Genomic DNA, 18,741 nt, shown 5'->3' on the forward strand with positions numbered 1-18,741 from the left:
AAAAAAAAAAAAAAAAAAAAAAAAAAAAAAAAAAAAAAAAAAAAAATCCAAAGTATTTCCAAAATGAACACATGCTGGGCTCAGTCCTGAAAAACTTCAAACTCCTGACTGTCCCAAGGGAAAAGGCTAGCAGCTGATCAAGACACGGAGAATGGTAGTGCACTTCAAGTGCTTTTTTTCTTTTTTTTTTCTTTACTTTTTAGAGAATATTCAGCCTTCTCCAGAATGTCTAACTCTTAGGTTTTCCCAATTAGCTTATATGCCTAAAGAAAAATCCTAAAAAAATCCATAGCCACTAGATGGAACCTGGTTTCTCTAGTCAGCTATCGTTTTCTCAAGTCCACAGAAACTGGCCTTATTCCAAAGCCTGAGAAGGACACTAGGCCAGGACACTTACTTTCATTCTGTGTTTTCATGTGTCCCCACCAACACTTTCAGTCAGCCTCGCTGTGAGTGCAAGGATGTGTGTGCCAGCAGGAGGGCAGGGGGGGAGAGAAAGAGAGGGAGTGGGAAAACAGACACCACACACTCCAGCAATCGACTTATTTCCACAGAGGAATATGTTTGTCATCTGCCTCAGCTCCCACCAATCCTCACAAGGCTGCAAATGTTGATCTGCTGGAGACAGGAATTTTTCTACATAAAGGAAACAGTGGCATCATTAACAATGAGCCAACAGAACAATGTCGTTTCATCCCACCACTAACACAACCTCCTGGCTTCTCCTACGTGGGAGACAAGCCTTAGATTATTCTCAGCTACAGCAGAGTGATGACAGCTGACATCACCATTCTGGAACAATCCAGCCCAGAAATTGAGACTACCAGTTGCATCAATTTTTGAGCCACAGTTCAAAGCTAAACATGTCACGAGAGTCCCATTCAGTCAATTAGAAAAGTCTCTTTAAAGACTCCAAGCTCTACTTAAAATAATAGAGACCAGTGACAATTATCATCTAAGTTTACAAACATTTAAACAAAAGGCTGACAACTTTAACACAAGAGCTTTACTCAAGGTCACCTGCCATCACAAGGGGAATTTGCTCCATTTCTCAATAAAGAACTGTCTTATGGGAAACAATGTTTTCTATATGCAAAGGCAAATCCAAAAGCTTTCCATTTTTAAAATATCAAATTTGCTGAACAAACTCATAATTTATCAAAACCTGTATTCTGTCTCCAGGGTAACTGCTGTCACCAGAAGGAAGCACACTTCCTTCCATGCACATTATCTTAGTAGAAGATACAATAACAGAAAACACAGATAGAAAAAAATAGAAAAATCAGATTCATCCCAGTATTATTGCAGCCAGCCAGAATGACCAACTCTGCATCTCAACTGACACCACAGCCCTGTCACAGCCACCTGGCTGTTTTAAACTCCTTAGACTTTGACACATAATCCCTGTGACAGGGAATCCTTTCAGTCAGTTGTTCTGTACCAAGTCTTTTCTTATACTGTGAAATTCTCCCAAGTGAAATCTCTGCTCAAGTTTGTGGGACAGTGACTCTGTTCAGGCTCCACCATTCACGTACGCATTCGCTGCATCCTCTCACCTCCAGAACAAAGCAATGAGCACTCCGAGAGAAGACTCAGTTCTGTAGATTCTTCTGCTGAACTACAACTAAATAGTAACAACTTACACTTCTGTTAGCTCTTCTCTTTTGGGACTTAAAGCAGTGATTCCACGCTATAACCCCTCTCCTACAGTGCACAGTCCTTCTTACCCTTTCTCATAATATAACTTCAGGGGGGAAAAAATAAAATCACTGTGTTCCTTCAGTACCTCCCAATCTCCCAAACTGGACACAAATGTCAGATAAAGTCATCACTGCACCATTTCAACAGAAACACTTTCCTCTGGAAGACAAATTCCATTCCATCACAACCTTTCACCGAAAATGTTAAGCAGATGCTCCCAGTTTGTGGTATTTTTTTAAGTAAAGACGTCATTTGAAGCACAAACTTCTTTCTACCACAAAGTCAGAAAGAAGGCATTAGTGCCAAAACAAAGAACATGGAGGTTTGACAGAGAAAAACATCAACATCAGTGACCCCTAAAACTACATTGCACACACAGAGTGAACTAGAGTAGAGATTCCAAAGCTGCCTCACAACACAAAGTTCACTTTTCAACATATCAGTTTCTCTCTGTGACAGCAAGAGCAACTTCCTACAACAAAAACCACTAACTTCTCAGCTTGGCTGACAGACATTAAGAAATCAGCACCAATAGACCTGAAACTTTCATAAAAATTGAGAAACTCCCCCTGAGGAAGTCAGTAAGAGCGATGATTGTCAGCAATGACTGTCAGCAATAGACAAATTTTCATTCATTCCTAGGGTACTTAAATAAGACCATACATCATTTTTATGACATAAAAAGTTCATGCTCATTAACACCTATGTGTCGCTTTAACACTTATGCCTCCAGCCATTACAGTGACACATATAGATTTTTACACTCCTAAATGTGGCAATAATTCCTAGAGAAGGCAGCATCCATAAGCTCTTTTCAAATCATACTAAATAGGGACATTTGGTAACAAAAGACACTAAAGCTGTGTGAGCACACCGTGAACAGTAATGCTGGGAAAGCAGCAAAAGAGAATTCTGTAAGAATTTGAGATTTAGTCAAAATCCTGAGACAGACTACAGTAACTGAAACTGAAATTAGGAAAGGTAACTGAGTTAGTTATCAGTGATGTTTAAGTTCCTAGGTATCCACGACTACTAGTTTTCCAGCTCCCCAAATGATCCCACTCTCCTCCAGCACACAGTTGGCACCATATGCTCATGTAGAACATAAGCAGAGACTTTCAACTACTAAATCACCACTTTCCACTGCGTTCCAACCTATCTTCAGCTGGTCTCCATCACGGATATTGGCCACACTGAGCTGTACTCTTGCTCATTAGATCTGATGGGATCATATCAGCAGAACTGGTAACTGAACAAATCAGGTCATATTGCATATACAAACATACCGTGGTTCCAGCTTCTGCTCTGTTACTGACCGGCACCATCTCCAGCTTGGCATTGTTGGGCAGCCTGGCAAACCTCCACTGCAAAGACAGGTCCAAAACACTCCTCTGAAACCTGAAGGAGAACATAGCCTGAGAACAATACAAAGTCCAGGTATTGAGCAAGAGAATTCCCAGAGGCTGACTAGAAGCCATGGAACATGGACAACTGGTAATTCAGAAAGCAATCATCAACAAAAGCTATTTTGTTCACCAAAACAGCTGCAGTTTGTAGAGGTCACAGAGAAGAGACCCAAATGTATGTTTCTTCTCAGGTCTTAAAGAGACAAATAACAACTGACTACATAACCAAGCCTAGAAAATACCAAGATATTCTTATTTTAGCGCCACTCAGAGAAATGGCCTCTCGATTACGACACCATAAAGGCAGAGGGTCAAATCCCCAGGTAAGAAGGGAGACAGGTGCTGCCACTGTGTCATCTAGGTGAGGTGCATGCGTGGGGCCGTGTCCGCGGCAGTGACACGGGGCCTCGCCGCCTGTCAGCGGAACGTGGCACGGGGACATCGGGGGGCCCTGACCTGACCCTCAGTGTGTGGCCCGGCCCCCTGCCCGCCGAGAGTCCGCCGGGGCCGGGACACCCCCCGGGCGGGCCGCTGGCTCCGGCAGCGCCAGGCCCGGCCCGGCGGGCGGGGCCTCTCGCAGGACCGCAGGCAGCCGGGCCCGGCCCCCCCTCCACGACGAGACTCACTTCAGGCCGTACTCGCCAGGACTGCCGCCCTGTTTCCTGCACACCTCCTCGAGGACCTGCGGAGAGAAAAGAGGCGTCACGGCCGGCCCGCGGCCCCCCTACCCTCCCGCCCCGTGGCGGACCCACCTGGAGCAGGACCGTGCCGGGCCCCACCCGCACCGTGACCCGCCGCCCGCTGGGCGCCAGCACCGACACCGCGGCACCGCCCCCGCCCGCCGCCGCCATCTTCCGCCAGCGCCGGACCCGCGCGGCCGGGGCGGAGCCGGCCGGGGCCGTCCTGCTGTGGGCCCGCCCCGCCGCGCCCGGACCGCGGCCGAGGGAGGCGAGCGGGGGCACTAGCCCGGTCGGGCGGCTGTGGAAGCGTGTCCCGGGCGAGTCCCGGTCTGGCGGAGCCGGCCGGCGGCGGCACGGGCAGGCGGCTCTGGAGCCGGGGCCGGAGCGGAGCTGTTCGCCCGCGACGGGCGGCGGTTCCCGGAGCGCGAGGGGCTCGCAGCAGCAGCAGCAGCGGCCCCTGAGCAGCGCAGACCCGGGGAGGCTCGGGCCGCTCCCCCGGCGGGGGACGGGGGCGACCCTCGGCCCTGCCCGCTGGGCCGCGGTGGGGGAGCGGGAGCAGAGGAGCCGCACGTCCCGCCGTGGCTGACGGCGCTGTGTTGCCCCTTAGGTTTCCAATGTCGGGATCGGTCACCTGCCCCGAGGAAATAAAACACTTCCTCGTTGTACCAGGCCCACCCCCCGGCAGCGTAGGGGGCGACCCCGGACCGAGAGCACCGGCCCTGCCAGCGCCGCGACCACCGCAGGCAGCGCCGGCCGCTCCGGCCCGGGCACCGCTGGTGGCCAGAACTCCCTTAGGCTGATGGATTCCTGGCTGTCTCCCGAGCAGTGATACCGAAAATCCCTGCGCGTACAAAAAAGGTTCTCCTGTGCCAAGTAACAGGCCTGGCGAACCCCCCGTGTCAGAGGGGAGCGTCCTTTAGGATGCACTGTGCTAGTGCCACAGAAGTGTCCAGGCAGTGTCACAATCAGGGCATCGCTGGTCAGACAAAGCACAGCATCCTGCTGCCCTCGAAAGCCATTTCTTCTCGCCAAAAAAAAGAGAAAAAAGTTGTTTGGAAATCTTATGGCCAGTGCTGCAAACTCATCTGGTCAAGTGAGATGGCTGTAGCCAAGGAACCAAAATTATCATACATTTTACAATACATAATTTCCCAGAGACTTTATTTCATTTATGTACTTCCCCTTCAATCTCAGCGTGGCCTTCTCCAGTCGAAGGCACTGTCAGATTCAATGACAGTCTGTTTTGTTTACTATCATTAAAAACCCCCAATCTTTTAGTTTGAGTAACCACTGGAATTTATTTAGCCTAAGTTGTAACCACATGCCAAATACTTTCTCTACTTCTATATTTATCATATACGTTAAGCTTAAGTCTTAAGCTACTGCTACCCCCAGCACTCAGAAAAATGTCTGCTTTGCTTGGCTTATAAAAGAAAAAGATCCTTTTAAGGAAAGACACTTTTGTAAGAGATAACACTCGCTTGTTTTTACCATATCAGCAGTGTGGGAGAAAGGAGAAGAGTGGATGGGAATTTTAATGATGGAGAGACATCGCCTTTCTTATGCAAAAGTGGATTTCTAAGTCCGCCCAACACTGTAACTGTTCAGTGAGACGCAGCAACAGTCATAAAGGATGCCCAGGTCTATAATGTTTAAAACATCGCTTTAAAATGTTTTTACGTTTGTTCTTTCCATTCCATTGGGCAGCATCATTGCCACAGCACTTATAAAGTGTTCAGGACATATGATTCCCTATCTTTTCAATTGCTTTTTGCTTAAAACACATGAAGACTTAAGGGCAAAATTGTTCTGAAAGTTGACATACTTTTCCCTAGAAAATGTTCAAGTCCTTCTTAGTCTTTAAAACAGGGCAGCAATCCAAAGCTCTTTTAGCATCTCACACATAATGAAGATATCCTGTCCTTCCACTAATTAATACTTTTATAGAAGGTATGAAGGAGAAGAAGAAAATAAGATGGCTCTGTTAAGTGCAGTGATTATCTTGCTGCTCAGGCAGAGCAGCCATTCCATTTTAAAATAAGCATTTTGGGTTACATAGCCCAAAACACTGGTCTCATTTCTGGGTGGGGGTAGCTCCTATTTGATGTCTAAAGCAGGCAGCTGTTTCCTATTTTGCATTTGGAAGTGACACATCCCTTAAAGAAATGTTGCTCCTGTTAAAAAGATACCAATGTAATTTGAGCTGAACACTTCCAAGTTGCGGGTTTAGAGGTGCTCTGGTTATTAATGGCATGGCAGAAAGTTGCATGGAGGTGAAGGGTCACATTTCATACCCAGAGCCACTTTTAATCTCAAATATTTATCTGAAATTAGAAGCATCAGGAGAGAAAGAAGAGGGAGGTAACTACAACCTGGAGTTCATTAAAGTGCCACAAAGAAAGAGGAACTCATTAGGGAATGGCTGAAAACACCCTTAATTCAGATTTCTGCCACTGGCTGAAGGATGCCTGCAAATCTATCAGGTGAGCGCCAGCCAAACAACATCCTCCAAAAACTTCTCATAAATTGCATTTCTTTAGTAATTACAATGGACACACCACAGAATGACCTTCCTTAATCCCACCTTTCAGGCAGCTGACGCTTTGCATTCAATATGTAGCCCTGGCACTGTCTGCTTCTGCATTCAGTCACAGGCACACAGGGAGTAACACATTTGCTTCTTCATAAAGCAGCAAAACCTCCCCCACACTTTTTTTCCTTTCTTCTTTCAAAAGGAATAGGAAATTAGCTGTGAACATCTAGAAACATGTAGTAACCAGCTCCAAAAGAGGATGCAGAACAAGCTACTTATCACAGTAACAATGATTCTGGAAAGTGTTTCCTGCTGCCTGTACAAAAGTCACTGACCGCGCAGAGTCCTGGAGACTTTCAGTACTCGGTTCTCACCCGAGCATTGCCCAGCACGTCACACTTGTACTCAGGCTATGAGTGAGCTCTGCTGCTCTCCCAGAGTTCTTTACACCTCCCAGCCCCAGGGTCAGAGGAGGCAGCGGTAGCATGACTGTGCAAAACTGTAGAATTGTTCCTGTGGGGGAGTATTGTTCTATGGGGTAATGGACACCATACATACACACACACTTCTGATCAACACAAGACCTAAGAAACAAACCAGAGAACTTCCACTGAGCCAGGCTGCAGAGTGGCTCAAATGAGGCGTTGAGATTTGGTTACAAAGAGGAACCATACCCATGGCATGAGGCCTTACACAGGACTCCAGGTGTAACAGGGTAAACATTCCTGACAAGGGTAAACACCCAAAGGGCAAGTGCTGGGCCTGCCTTGGTCCTGGCAGCGTATGAGGAAACACAACTGTCTCATAAGCTTTTGCACAGCACAGTCCAATATACTGAACATACAGAACTATCTTGAGACATAGTGGAATACATTATGCAGGACATTTCACTTTGGAAGGTATTAAATGAAAACAGCATCTCCCTTAACGTTATTCCCAATCATTAAAAGTTTCTGGCTTGCCTCTTACATGCCTCACTCCTACCAATAAAAATGCCCAATCTTCAGTGCCTGGAGCAGGACTCCAATTTTTTCAGCTTTCTCTGAGCTTCCTTTGGTCTGAGCCTCACCTATTCAACGGAGGCAGTCTCTAATAAAAAGATTAAAACTCACTGAAACCCTCATGCAGTGTTCTAACATTCTCTAAAATCTGTATTACTTGGATGTTCTTTCAAGTTTAGTATGCCAAGGAGTTGAATGCTACCAGATTTAAATGTCTAGAAGTCAAAGTCTGTGATACCAGACCCTCCTACAGCCTTACACTCTTCCTCACAGCCCCTTGCTCTGCCATGACAGGTAATAAAACATTTTACTGGGCTTTGAAAGGATAACAAGAGTGCTCTGAAAGACCCCTCCTAAGTGATCTGAACCAGAGCTAATAAAGCTGAGGTGGGCTTATTAAGGACAAGCCAGGCAAAATTTAAATTTTTTTGCATCACTTCCTGGGACAAAGATCTGCAACTTTAACACACATTCCTCTCCGCCCCTAGGTTCTTCCCTGGTGCATGATACTTAGTCACCTCTTAATGTACCAGCTGGTACAAGGCCTTATGGAGTGCAGGGATTCGGCCCTCCACAGAGAGAAGGAGCACAGGCACCAGAAGGAACAAAGCTCAGCATCAGGAGGCATGGCAGTTTCTCTCTGACAGATGGAGTTCAGCAATCTTATCCCTCCTGGTTTCTTGCTGTAGCTATTGGACTATGAGGTCCTGGAGTTGTTTATGCCAACTGTTCCAGTGATCCCGGAGCACTCTGAGGAGTTCCTGCTCTATCTGTTCATATTTTGCACCAACAGAGCAGTTTCCACCTGCGGCTATGCTCAGGCTGACCAACGAGCTCTGCAACTCGCGGCAGCTAGTCCCAGTGATCCATTGACTCAGACCTGGCACGGAGAGTGAGGAAAGGATGTTTAGGTCAGTGAAAGGAAAGAGATGATAATACAGGAATGCACCAGGACCAAACACCTATTAGGGAGCGAATGTAGTGCATTTGTGGAGGGGTATGGTCAATTTAATGGTTATTCCTGGCTACAAAGTTACCATGGGTAGTATCAGCACTTACATGAAACATCTGAAGGTAAAAATCTGAGTGAGGACAGAGAAAGAACTTAGAGTAGGTAAGAGTAATTGAAAGATAAAAACCCCAACGTGGCAAGCAAACCAAAACAACGTGCTATGCATGTAGGAAAAACAGAGCTGAGGACACACTCAGAAAGTCCAAACATGATAAGGTAAAAAATGTAGTTGCAGCAGCTGGACAGCCCTAACTTCCGCTTGACAAAAAGCCCTTCAACATGCTATTTTAAGATTATACTATTTTCACCTTTTCTGATCCCAGATAGATTATATTTCCCAGTAAAGACAGCCTCCATGCTCCTTTCTGGAGGGCTGTCGGAAGAGCATGAGCTGTCCCATTTTGCATCTACATTAATAACTCAAAGCATAGCATTATCTCTGTTTTTCCTCGGTTTTCAATTCCAAGGTCGGAGATAAGGGCAGCATTTTCGTGGATTCCCTCTCTCAGATGACCGGCACTCTGGTGACAATAGGGCTTTTTCTCCAGGATTCTTCCTGCAATCACTGGAATCGTTCGGGACCCCGGGAACAACCGGGGAGAGCTGCCGGCGGTAAACCTCGTGAGTTGCCGAGAGCACCGAGGCGAAACCTCGGCGGTGCGGAGGCTCCGGCCCCCGGGAAAGCCGCGCCGCCGGCCGGGGGCTGCAGGGGGCCCGGGACCCCCCGCCTTGGGCCTGCCGCCCCCCGGCCTCCCTGGGGCCTCTGCGTCCCCTCCCGCAACCGGCAGCAGCATCCTAAGGTCGGGGGCGATCCGCCGCCCGCCCAGGTCACGGGCGGGAGCTACGCGGAGGAGACGCCGATGTCTGGGGCCAAATGACCGGCCTCTCGCTGCGCCCTGCGAAGCGAGGCAAGGCCAGAGCCCAGCTCCGCGGCCCACCCTCGGGCCGCCGCGAAGGGCCCCACACCAGGGGGGCCAGGGGGCGCGGAGCCGAGCCCCGCCGGCGGCGGCGGCACGTCCCGGGGCGGGGCAGGCAGTGCCGCCCACGCGGAGCCGGGGAGGAGCTGCCGTCGAAGCCGCGGGGAGAAGGGGGGAGGGGGAAAATGGGGGGCGCTGCCGTGGGGGCTGCCACGTGCGGGGCCACGCTCCCAGGCGGCTCGACCTCCCCCCCGGCTCCGACGAGAAGCCGCCCCGGGCCCCCGCCGCCCAGCGGGTGAGGCTGGCGGCCGCCGCCACCACCGCGGCCCCGGCGCCGGCAGGGGCGGCGATGGCGTCGCCGTCGGGCTCGGGGCGCGCCCCGACGGAGCGGCCCGCCGCACCGGTGCGGCGCGGCGCAGACCCCCCGCTCCCTCCGCCTCGCTCCGAGGGGGCGGAGGGCAGGGCAGGGCGGGGGCTGGCCGGCTGCTGCCCCACGCGGCGCCCGGGCTGGCGGCGCCCCCGGCGCGCTCCCCGCGCACTCCGTGCCCCTCTGTCATGCTCGCCGCCTGGGAGCGGGCGGCGGGCTCCTGTGCCGGCAGCCGCGCCTCCGAGCCCGCGCCGCCGGCGCTGCCCTCGCCGCCCGCCGCCGAGCCCCGTCCCCGCGGGTGGCGCGGCGGGGCGCGGCGGAGCGCGGGCGGCGCTGCCCGCCGCCGAGGGCTGGCTGCTGCTGCTGCCGCCGCGACAAGCGGCGGGTGGCGGCGGGCGGCGATGGGCACGGCGGCCGTGCACCTCCTGCTGCTGCTGGGACTGCTGCACGCCGGGCCCGGCGGCGAGGGCAGGAAGGGCTGGCGGCGGCGAGGCCCGGCGGCCCGCGAGCGCGGCGAGGCGGCGGCGGCGGCGGCCGCCGAGAGCTTCCCGTTGGACTTCACCGCCGTGGAGGGCAACATGGACAGCTTCATGGCGCAGGTCAAGAGCCTGGCGCAATCGCTGTACCCCTGCTCGGCCCAGGCACTGCCGCACGACCTGCGCCTGCATCTCCTGCACAACTCCTCGGTCACCTGCAACGACGGCAGCCCGGCTGGGTGAGTCCCCGAGCCGCGCCGGCCCCTCCGCGCGCCCCGGGGCTGCCCCGCGCGGCCGCCGGCGCTCCCCGCGGCCCCGGCCCCGAGGGCTGCGGCGCCACCGCGCGGCCGCGCGCGGCACCGGCGGCGACAGGTGCAACGAGCGCCTCCCGGGCGGCGGTCCCGGCGCTTCCCCGGGCGGGCGGGACCGGTGCCGGTGCCGGTGCCTCCGCCTCTCCCGCCGCCTCGGCGCGGCTCCGGCCCGGCGGCACCAGAGCGCTGCGGCCGGGCCCGGCTCCCGCTCAGGCGCCGCCCCTTGTCTGTGCCCGCAGGTACTATCTGAAGGAATCCAAGGGCAGCCGGCGGTGGCTGCTGTTCCTGGAAGGTGAGCGCCGGCGTCCCGTCCCCCGCAACGGCGACCGCGAGCGGGGCGGCGGCCCGAGGCTGCCCTCGGTGCCCTGACCCCCGCGGGCTGCCTTCTCGCGGCCATGGGAACCCGGCCCCTCGGGGCCGCCTGACCCCTGTCCCCTCGCCAGGAGGATGGTACTGCTTCAACAGGGAGAACTGCGACACCCGCTACGACACCATGCGACGGCTGATGAGCTCCCGGGAGTGGCCCGCGACCCGCGTGGGTGAGTCGCTCCGAGAAGCAGCCCCGAGGGACCGGGGCCGGGCCGAGGCAGGTGCCCGGTCGCTGCCCCGTGATGCTCCCACGCCGCGGGCACGGGCAGGCATTTGGGTGCACAGGTATCGCCGGTACTGAGTGTTGTTCTCTTCACTCTCTCTGCTTGTTCTCCAGCCGCCTGGATACTCAAAACCAGATCGTTTAATAGCATATATTGGAATTCACTCGCTATGATTTGTTTTTTCGGAAAGTGTTTAAGTAGGCATCACAGGTCTTTTCTATACTGTAAGAAGCTTCTAGACAGGCTTCATCTGTAGCATGAATCAAATTCTCAGTGTCACATCTGCCTAAGGGCAAATTTAGAAATGTTCCTTCCACTTCCCTTACCGATGTTTTTCATCATGAATGTTTGTTTCCTGTGTGGTCAGAGGTCTTGCATGAGGCTGATACGGTTCCTCTGAAGTCACAGACTAATCTGTACGTTTCTTGTTTCTTTGTGCCCATCTGCAGGAACTGGGATCCTGTCCTCGCAGCCAGAAGAAAATCCCCACTGGTGGAATGCAAACATGGTGTAAGAAGGGACAACGGAGGGAAGTAGCTTTATACTTAAACAGCATCTCCTGCCTTTTAGGCTGGTAAAAATGCTGCAGGGATGGGTTAAAATTAATACTTGGGACAGGAAACTGTGTGTTTCCTCATTTGATGTAATTCAGCTCTCTAACAAATAGGGCTGCAAGGTCCAGAGAAACTTTAGTTCAGTTTCCTTAGGGTCGTGGGGTGATCTAGTGGAGAAAAACTGGGGATATCCTAGAGAGCCTTCTCAAATGGCTGCAGTGGCAAATCTGTCACAAGTGGTGGGCTGATTGTGTGTTACACATCTGCCAATTTGAGAGGAATGTGGAGCAGCTCTCTTAGTTCAAAGAGAAATGAGAGAGACCAGTTAGTATATGCATCTGTACAGAAGGGATGTTAATTTGTCTCCTGCAAGACGGGGAGACAAAAATGGGAAGATAATTCCTTCAAAAACTTTCAGTGGTTGCAGTCAGAATTTATACTGCACTGACAAGAGTCTTCTCATTTTCCATGTGAAAAACTGAAGCATAGAGAGTTTCCCTGTGGCAGACCATCCACCATGGGATAGCTGAGAGAAAAATCATGGCCCATCGTTCTGTCTCCTGAGCTCAGTGCTTCAATTAAATTGATAAGAGACATTTATTGTTTTAACTCAGTAAAACTACTACTATTCAGTAGAAAATTCAAGGCAGTTGTAAACGTCACTTGTTTTACAGGAAGGTAAGTTGTCAAACTGGACAGAAACTCTTCCTTTTTCCTCTTCCCAAGGTTTAATTTTCTTCCAGTTAAGTGACCCCATCCTCACCCCACTGTGCCTGTCGGAGGCACAGCAGGACTCACACAGCTCTCTCTTACAGATTCATCCCGTATTGCTCAAGTGATGTTTGGAGCGGTGCCTCCTCCAAGTCTGAGAAAAGTGAGTGTTGCTGATGGGCTGTTGCTGCCCCAGACATCACACATTAAAGGATGTGGCCAAACTTCTGTGAAACCACATGGATGAAGAACAGGCTTTTTCTTGCTGAAGGGCAGGAAAGAATATCAAGCTACTTCCAGATAAAACATCCTGATCTCTTTAGCTCAGGCTGTGTTGACATAGTTCAGAGCCACTGCTTGCAGAGATGTTACACTGATCCAGTATGCGAGGATTAGGAGAACAAAATTCCTTTTAGATGAATCTCCAGGTTCTAGCACACAGCAAATTAATTGGTGTAGCTGAACGACCGTGGCCTGTTGCATGTGACTTTGGTGTGGCTTACCTGAGAGGAAGGACTGTGAATTTAGTATCAGACTTTAATCAAGAGGATATTTGGCCTTAGATAGGAGCCATCGTGTGTCAGGCTAAAGCTGTCTGCAGGTTTCTTGGGAATTAGAGAATAGTTCATATTAATACATGCATTGCCATTGGCTGTCATTCTGTTGATGTCACAGGTACCTTTTCACTTCATCCCAGTTCCTTGGAGCTGTTCCTATGGAGCAGTTACACATCAGTAACCATGGCTGCTGGTGGTACCTAGGAAGTGGTGTCTGTGTAGGTGTAACACTTAGTGAAGCATTGCTTGTCTGAAGTGGCTTGATGAATGGGGAAAAAGGGGAAGCAGTAAGTTGGAACTGAGATTCCAGGTGGTAGAAAGGTGTGTGTGTTCCTCCTGTATGGAGATAGGGTCCCAACACCTTCTTTCTTCTTTACCTTCTCTAAGTTTACTCGTTTCTAAGCGCTGTTGTAGGAAGGTACTTGTGTAATTGTGTGTTCAGATCACTCTATTCACTTTCTTTCAGGGAAGCAAGTTTTGTACGGGGCAGGGAGAGTCTCTTGTTAGGTGTACTTGGTACAGGTGGATAAAGTGAACCTGGGTTTTGGTTCACAATCCCTTTGGAAAGTTTTTAAGCGTTTTTGGAGAGGAAGTAAAAGTCTGAGCCTGGGCAGAAAACAATTTTGTTGACACTGATCTGTCTCTTCCAGATGAATATGCCTTCATGGGAGCGCTGATCATTCAGGAGGTTATAAAGGAGCTGGTAGGAAAAGGTCTGAGCACTGCAAAAGTGTTGCTGCTAGCGGGGAGCAGGTGGGTATCCACAAGATTCTCTTTGGCGAGGACAGGAGATTTTCACAGGAGAAATTTGTTAGGAAATGTTGCTTCTAGGACTACAGTAATGCTAACATAGCAAACCCTGTATCTCTTCTCAGTTTTCTCCTCTAAGAGGTATAATAGGGGATGGTACAATATTATTTCCACAGTTTTTGGTCCAGATAGAACCAGAATAGAAATAGAAACCAGAGAAAATAGTAACAAGGCAAAAGCTTGCAAGATAACAAGATAAAAGCTTTGTGTTCTGTGCATCAAGAATGCTGGTTCCTGCTGGCCCACATCATGAGACACTCCTGCTGCAAACTGATTCAGGACACCAAATTCAAAACCAGACTTGCCTCACATAGGTGCACTAGATCGTCCTGTGTTGCTCTGGTACACTCAGCATATGTTACACAGGAGTATAATAGAGAAGCTGCAAAAGGTGAATTTGTCTCACTTCAGAGTCTTTCAGTTTTTGAGCAGCCAATGCAAATGATACAGACACATGTATCTGCCAGAAGAGATAATTACAACAGGACTTGGTTTCTGAGGTACCAGATTGTTACTCAGCACAGTTAACTTTATTTGTGAGTGTTTTGCAAAGCAAGGAGATAACGTGGTGACTACCAACTTCATGGTGAATGGTTGGGGAGCTCTGCTGTGGGTAAATGAAGGTGTTTATAGTGTGTCACTGCTGGCCAGGTGTGTAGCACCTGTGTGTGCCTCATGACTGCAGTGTTGATGTTGCTGTTGCAGTGCTGGAGGGACAGGAGTGCTCCTGAACGTGGACCGAGTGTCAGAGCAGCTGGAGGAGATGGGTTATCAAGGGATTCAGGTTCGAGGTTTGGCAGACTCTGGATGGTTCTTGGATAACAAACAGTATCGCAGAACTGACTGTATCGATACCATAACGTGTGCTCCAACAGAGGCCATCAGAAGAGGAATAAGGTACAGTCAGATACTCTGAAGTACACTGCTGTAGGAGGCTGGATTGTGGAGAAGATGTTCTCCTTCTCTGTCTTCTTTCATTTTGATAGTTAAAGAGTATTTATCCTCTACATCAGTGGTTTTTCAGTAACTATTGAAAAAGACAATAATGTAAAATCTAGACATGTAAAAGAACACGTGCAGTTGTAGGTGCTCTAAAATGTGTTGATGGGACAATGTAGCCAAGGGAGAGGTGTGCTATCAGTTGGAACTCTAATCAGAACAGAAATAGACAGCCTAGGAGAGGCAGTTGTTAGGATTGCCCTGTGCCTCTCATTCTGTTATTGCTTTGTTTCCTAGATACTGGAATGGCATTGTTCCCGAACGCTGTAAGCTGCAGTTTAAAGAGGGAGAGGAATGGAATTGTTTTTTTGGATATAAGATTTACCCCACTCTTCGATGTAAGTTTCAGAGGAGATATAAAATGGACTCTAAAGTTTCCTCTGTATCCGCAACTGTCTTGGAGCAATCTCTTTTTCAAATTTTTTGTCTTCCTAGGTCCAGTCTTTGTTGTCCAGTGGCTATTTGATGAGGCCCAGCTTACTGTAGACAATGTACACCTCACTGGCCAGCCTGTTCAGGAAGGGCAGTGGCTCTACATCCAGAATCTGGGTAGGGAGCTGAGAAACACCTTGAAGGATGTGACGTAAGTGTTTCATTGAGGAAAATCTGGCACATCTGTTTCTAAGGGACATTCTTATCCAGTGTCCTGGTATTGTTTCTCAGATGTCTGCTGCAAAAAGAATGTTTAAGTTTGGTAACTGTTAGCACATCCACATCAAGCATCTTTCATTTCTGGGTAAAATTCCATCTTCTCCCTAGTCCAGAATGTTCTGTTCAGCAGGAGTTGCTTTGTCCTTCAAGATATAATCCATGTTTCCTTTCTTTCTTTAGTGCAAGCTTTGCTCCTGCCTGTTTGTCCCATGAGATCATCACACGCAAGTGAGTTCTTGTGCAGGTCCTCTGAGAGGTGAACAGGGACGTGGCTGGGGAACGAGCCCATCCTGGCATCCTCACCCCTCTGATGAGACCTGTGTGGTTTGTCTTTTCAGTCACTGGACTGACATCCAGGTGAAGGGAACGTCGTTACCCCGTGCCTTGCACTGCTGGGATCGGAGCCTGCATGAGAGCAACAAAAACGGGAAGGCCCCTCTGAAAGGCTGCCCAATTCACCTGATTGACAGCTGTCCATGGCCTCACTGCAACCCCTCATGCCCCACAATCAGGGACCAGTTCACAGGGCAGGAGATGAATGTGATCCAGTTCCTCATGCATATGGGGTTCGATGTTCAGAAGATGGCACAGCAGCAGGGCCTGGAGCCCAGTAAACTCCTGGGGATGCTCAGCAGTGATAACTAGGAAGGGCTTGTCATAGGGGCAGAGATTAGATCAGGAGGAGAGAGACTCTCAGCCCTTCTCCCACACTTTCTGATCTTCTTCCTTGCACTCCTGCAGGCAGATGCACGCTCACATCCATGCACGCTCACACCTGTGCACACCCATGTGCTCCCACGCTCTTGCACACTTTAGGGTGTGTCAAGAACAAAACAAACAAAAAAGCAGTTTCTTGCTTACACTGTTTGGCTGGAACTCATTCCCTCCAAACTCCAGGGCTGAGTTTCAGCCAGTCACATCCTCTTCCTGTGTTACACAAGGCAATCGGATACAGGGAGTAGCAAAGCCATAAATAGCAGCGATGAGAACCTTTCCCAGATCTGAGACGTCTTCCCTTGCCATGAATTTTACATCATAGACTTTATACAAGTGGTGTAAAAAGCAAGCACTGGATTTCTTCTGTCCAACTAGAAGCGAAGGAGTGATTACATGGTTTCCTGGAGGTCAGCATCTCGTGCTGAGTCACAGTATACAGACCCAGGACACGTGCTAGGGATGGACACTCTTGTACTCAATTTATTCGTATTATTTTATAAAATGACTTTTTTATTACTTTTTTTTAACTAAGCAAGAAATATAAATGATATTGTTTTGTAACATATTTTTTTTAAATAACGAAGAAACCTCTTGCTACTTTGGCAACGTGGGCATATTTATTTTAATGTGTAAAATGCTATTTATAAGGGCTGACCAGAGAAGCATGCCTATGTCTTTGTAAAGTTGTATATGCTGCTCATTTGGATGGGTTATCCTGATGGTCACTTGTACCTGGGAGAGGGCTAAGGGTGGTGTTGACAATTTTTTATTAATTAGATTTCTGTGTTCCCCTTGCAGTGTTCCTTGTCATTGTTTCTCTGATGAAGAGGTTGTAACATGAGGTTTAAATACAGAGACTTTCACCCAGCAGACTTCCACAGCGTTTTTGGCTTGGCTGTGATTTCCCAGGTACTCCAGGACACTCCACTGGATGGTGCAGGGAGATCTGGCTTTGCAGTAAAGACCTGTCTTCCAGTGAGGGAAGTGTTTGATCAGACTGTCAAAAGCATTTGGAACAGAAAAGACAGCACAAGACAAGCATCAACATATTTCTCTTCTTGTAGTCATTTGGGAACACACCCACTTCAGCACAGAGAATGCCCTTTGATGGCAGGGGGAGGAAAGCAAGAGAGGGATTGGGAATTTGTAGAGGAGACCATTCCTGGGGTGGGAGTTCCCCCCTGCAGCGCAGGGTGTGGGGAGACTTGCATGAGGAGTATGCCTTACTCCCTGCTGCAGGAGGTTCTGGGACCAACTGTGTGTGGTTACACAGTGTGTAGGCTACAGAGAATTTGGGCCTTTTTTTTAGAAAAATTTCCTGCGCTTTCAGGATGGACCTTACAAGGTTAGAACGGTGGTGCTGTTTGTGAGATCCCTTGTCTTGGGTGAGTAAGCCCCAAGAATGAACCAAACTGTAGGCCTTTGGTTCCTTTTCATGGACTTCAGGAAAAGTCGGTCAGGAACACTGAGGGAATCAGCTGTCCTGTTGTGCATGATGGGATTAGCACATATTGAAGATAAAAAAGTAGCTAAAGAGAAAATGAATGGTACTACCAGCAGAACTGAAAAGCAGGAAAACATCACTGGAGTTTCCCTGTGATCAGTTGGGTGATTACTGATATCCTTTATGTTTTAATGACTTGGGTATAAAAGTAAAATTACCCTGATTATGTTTTTTATTTGTTTTCTGCTATGCAGAAGCTACTGACAAAAGGGCAAGGCTGGAAGAATTCGGTACCATGTGTTAGTGCTCTAAGATCTTGCAACTAGATGAGATTTTTTTGTCTCAGAGGGAAAGTGCCTGTGGTCCATTTGGTGCACTGCTCTGCTGGTGTGATTTTGGGGACCTTTGCCTTTCTGCCAGCACTGCCTTCAGCACTGAGGGCTCTCCAGAGGGCACCACTTCCCCTGGCATAGCAGAACCTGAGCAGCAGGACCAGCTCTGCCCCCTGAGCCCAGCGTCACTGATTGGTCATGGAGTGCAGGCAAGGGGGGATGTGTCCTCAGGTGGGCTGTGACATGGAGTGATCTTGTGCTCTCTGCTGGTCCCTGGGCAGGAAGTAAGTGATGACCAGGATATGCCACAATACAGTCAGTAGCACACTGCCAATGAGGCCTGGAAAACTACTTCTAGAGGTGAAGAGAGAGTCAGGAAGGGCAGGACTTTTCAGGGGAGAACCTCATCACCTGGAGCTCCTCTGCTGTCCTGCTGCATTTCCTGGTTGTTGTGATGTTAATTGTGCAACTTCCACCCCAAATGAATACAGGTTTTGTACTTTTAGCACCAGAGGTCTTAAAGAAAATGGGAGGGACTTGAATGAAAGAGACGCTGAGGTTACAAGACAGCATCAAAACTGAAGGTAGGCACATTTTAGCCTAAAAGCCACAAAAACTGTACTGTTCTTAGGTGAACTATTCCATAAAGTTATCCTGCTTCCACACTGGGAAGAGCACTGAAGGTGAGGAGTCAGCAATGCTGCTGTGGGGTAAGGGAGGAATTTTTCTACTCTGTTGTAGTTTTCATTTTTCCCATTTTGAAACTATATCAGAAATCTTCTTCTGGCCTTTTAGAGTTAGAATTAAGAGACTTCTAGGCAGAGACAAAGTTTCAGGCATTGTATACCAGTCGCAGCTCCCTGTGGAAGTTTTGATCCCACAGGAGGGAGGGTTTGACACTATATATTGAAATCTGTATTCCAAAACAGAGCTAAGACTATCAAAGCAACTTTTTTTTTCTTTTTTACT

General features: G+C 49.5%; 2 protein-coding genes across 4 annotated transcripts in view; one reads left to right on the forward strand and one right to left on the reverse strand.

Annotated features, from left to right (window-relative positions):
• Nucleotides 1-3,991, reverse strand: part of ASPSCR1 (ASPSCR1, UBX domain containing tether for SLC2A4) — a 37,454-nt gene extending 33,463 nt beyond the window's left edge. The window contains exons 1-3 of one of the 2 annotated variants that reach the window (XM_027889805.1): nucleotides 3,860-3,991; nucleotides 3,734-3,789; nucleotides 2,988-3,099 (exon numbers count right to left, since the gene is read on the reverse strand). In XM_027889805.1, the coding sequence (XP_027745606.1) occupies nucleotides 2,988-3,099; nucleotides 3,734-3,789; nucleotides 3,860-3,958 (267 nt within the window). In that variant the 5' untranslated portion in view covers nucleotides 3,959-3,991. The remainder of the gene's footprint in view (nucleotides 1-2,987; nucleotides 3,100-3,733; nucleotides 3,790-3,859) is intronic. The other variant, XM_027889806.1, reaches the window with a different exon arrangement.
• Nucleotides 3,992-10,018: 6,027 nt separating this feature from the next.
• Nucleotides 10,019-18,380, forward strand: NOTUM (notum, palmitoleoyl-protein carboxylesterase). Of its 2 annotated transcripts, XR_003571870.1 has the most exons (12): nucleotides 10,019-10,332; nucleotides 10,644-10,696; nucleotides 10,848-10,943; nucleotides 11,447-11,507; nucleotides 12,367-12,425; nucleotides 13,470-13,572; nucleotides 14,335-14,526; nucleotides 14,866-14,966; nucleotides 15,064-15,211; nucleotides 15,460-15,507; nucleotides 15,618-16,403; nucleotides 16,795-18,380. XR_003571870.1 is itself a non-coding variant. In XM_027889790.1 (11 exons), the coding sequence occupies exons 1-11, from the start codon at nucleotides 10,019-10,021 to the stop codon at nucleotides 15,922-15,924; spliced, it is 1,482 nt and encodes a 493-aa protein (XP_027745591.1). In that variant the 3' UTR covers nucleotides 15,925-16,793. The 2 variants fall into 2 exon arrangements, 1 of the variants encoding a protein (XP_027745591.1); XM_027889790.1 differs by lacking the exon at nucleotides 16,795-18,380 and having other exon boundaries at nucleotides 15,618-16,793.
• Nucleotides 18,381-18,741: the final 361 nt, after the last annotated feature.

The sequence above is a fragment of the Empidonax traillii genome, unplaced genomic scaffold (genome assembly GCF_003031625.1).
Source record: "Empidonax traillii isolate 1590-97213 ecotype Southwest subspecies unplaced genomic scaffold, ASM303162v1 scaffold272:size679582, whole genome shotgun sequence".
Classification (NCBI taxonomy): Eukaryota; Metazoa; Chordata; class Aves; order Passeriformes; family Tyrannidae; genus Empidonax; species Empidonax traillii.

Excerpts from the sequence above, each read along its gene's own strand:
- NOTUM (XM_027889790.1), top strand. The coding sequence starts at position 10,019 with ATGGGCACGGCGGCCGTGCACCTCCTGCTGCTGCTGGGACTGCTGCAC. Across the intron at positions 10,697-10,847 it reads GTGGCTGCTGTTCCTGGAAG|GAGGATGGTACTGCTTCAAC; the intron begins GTGAGCGCCGGC and ends TCCCCTCGCCAG. Across the intron at positions 14,967-15,063 it reads GATTTACCCCACTCTTCGAT|GTCCAGTCTTTGTTGTCCAG; the intron begins GTAAGTTTCAGA and ends TTGTCTTCCTAG.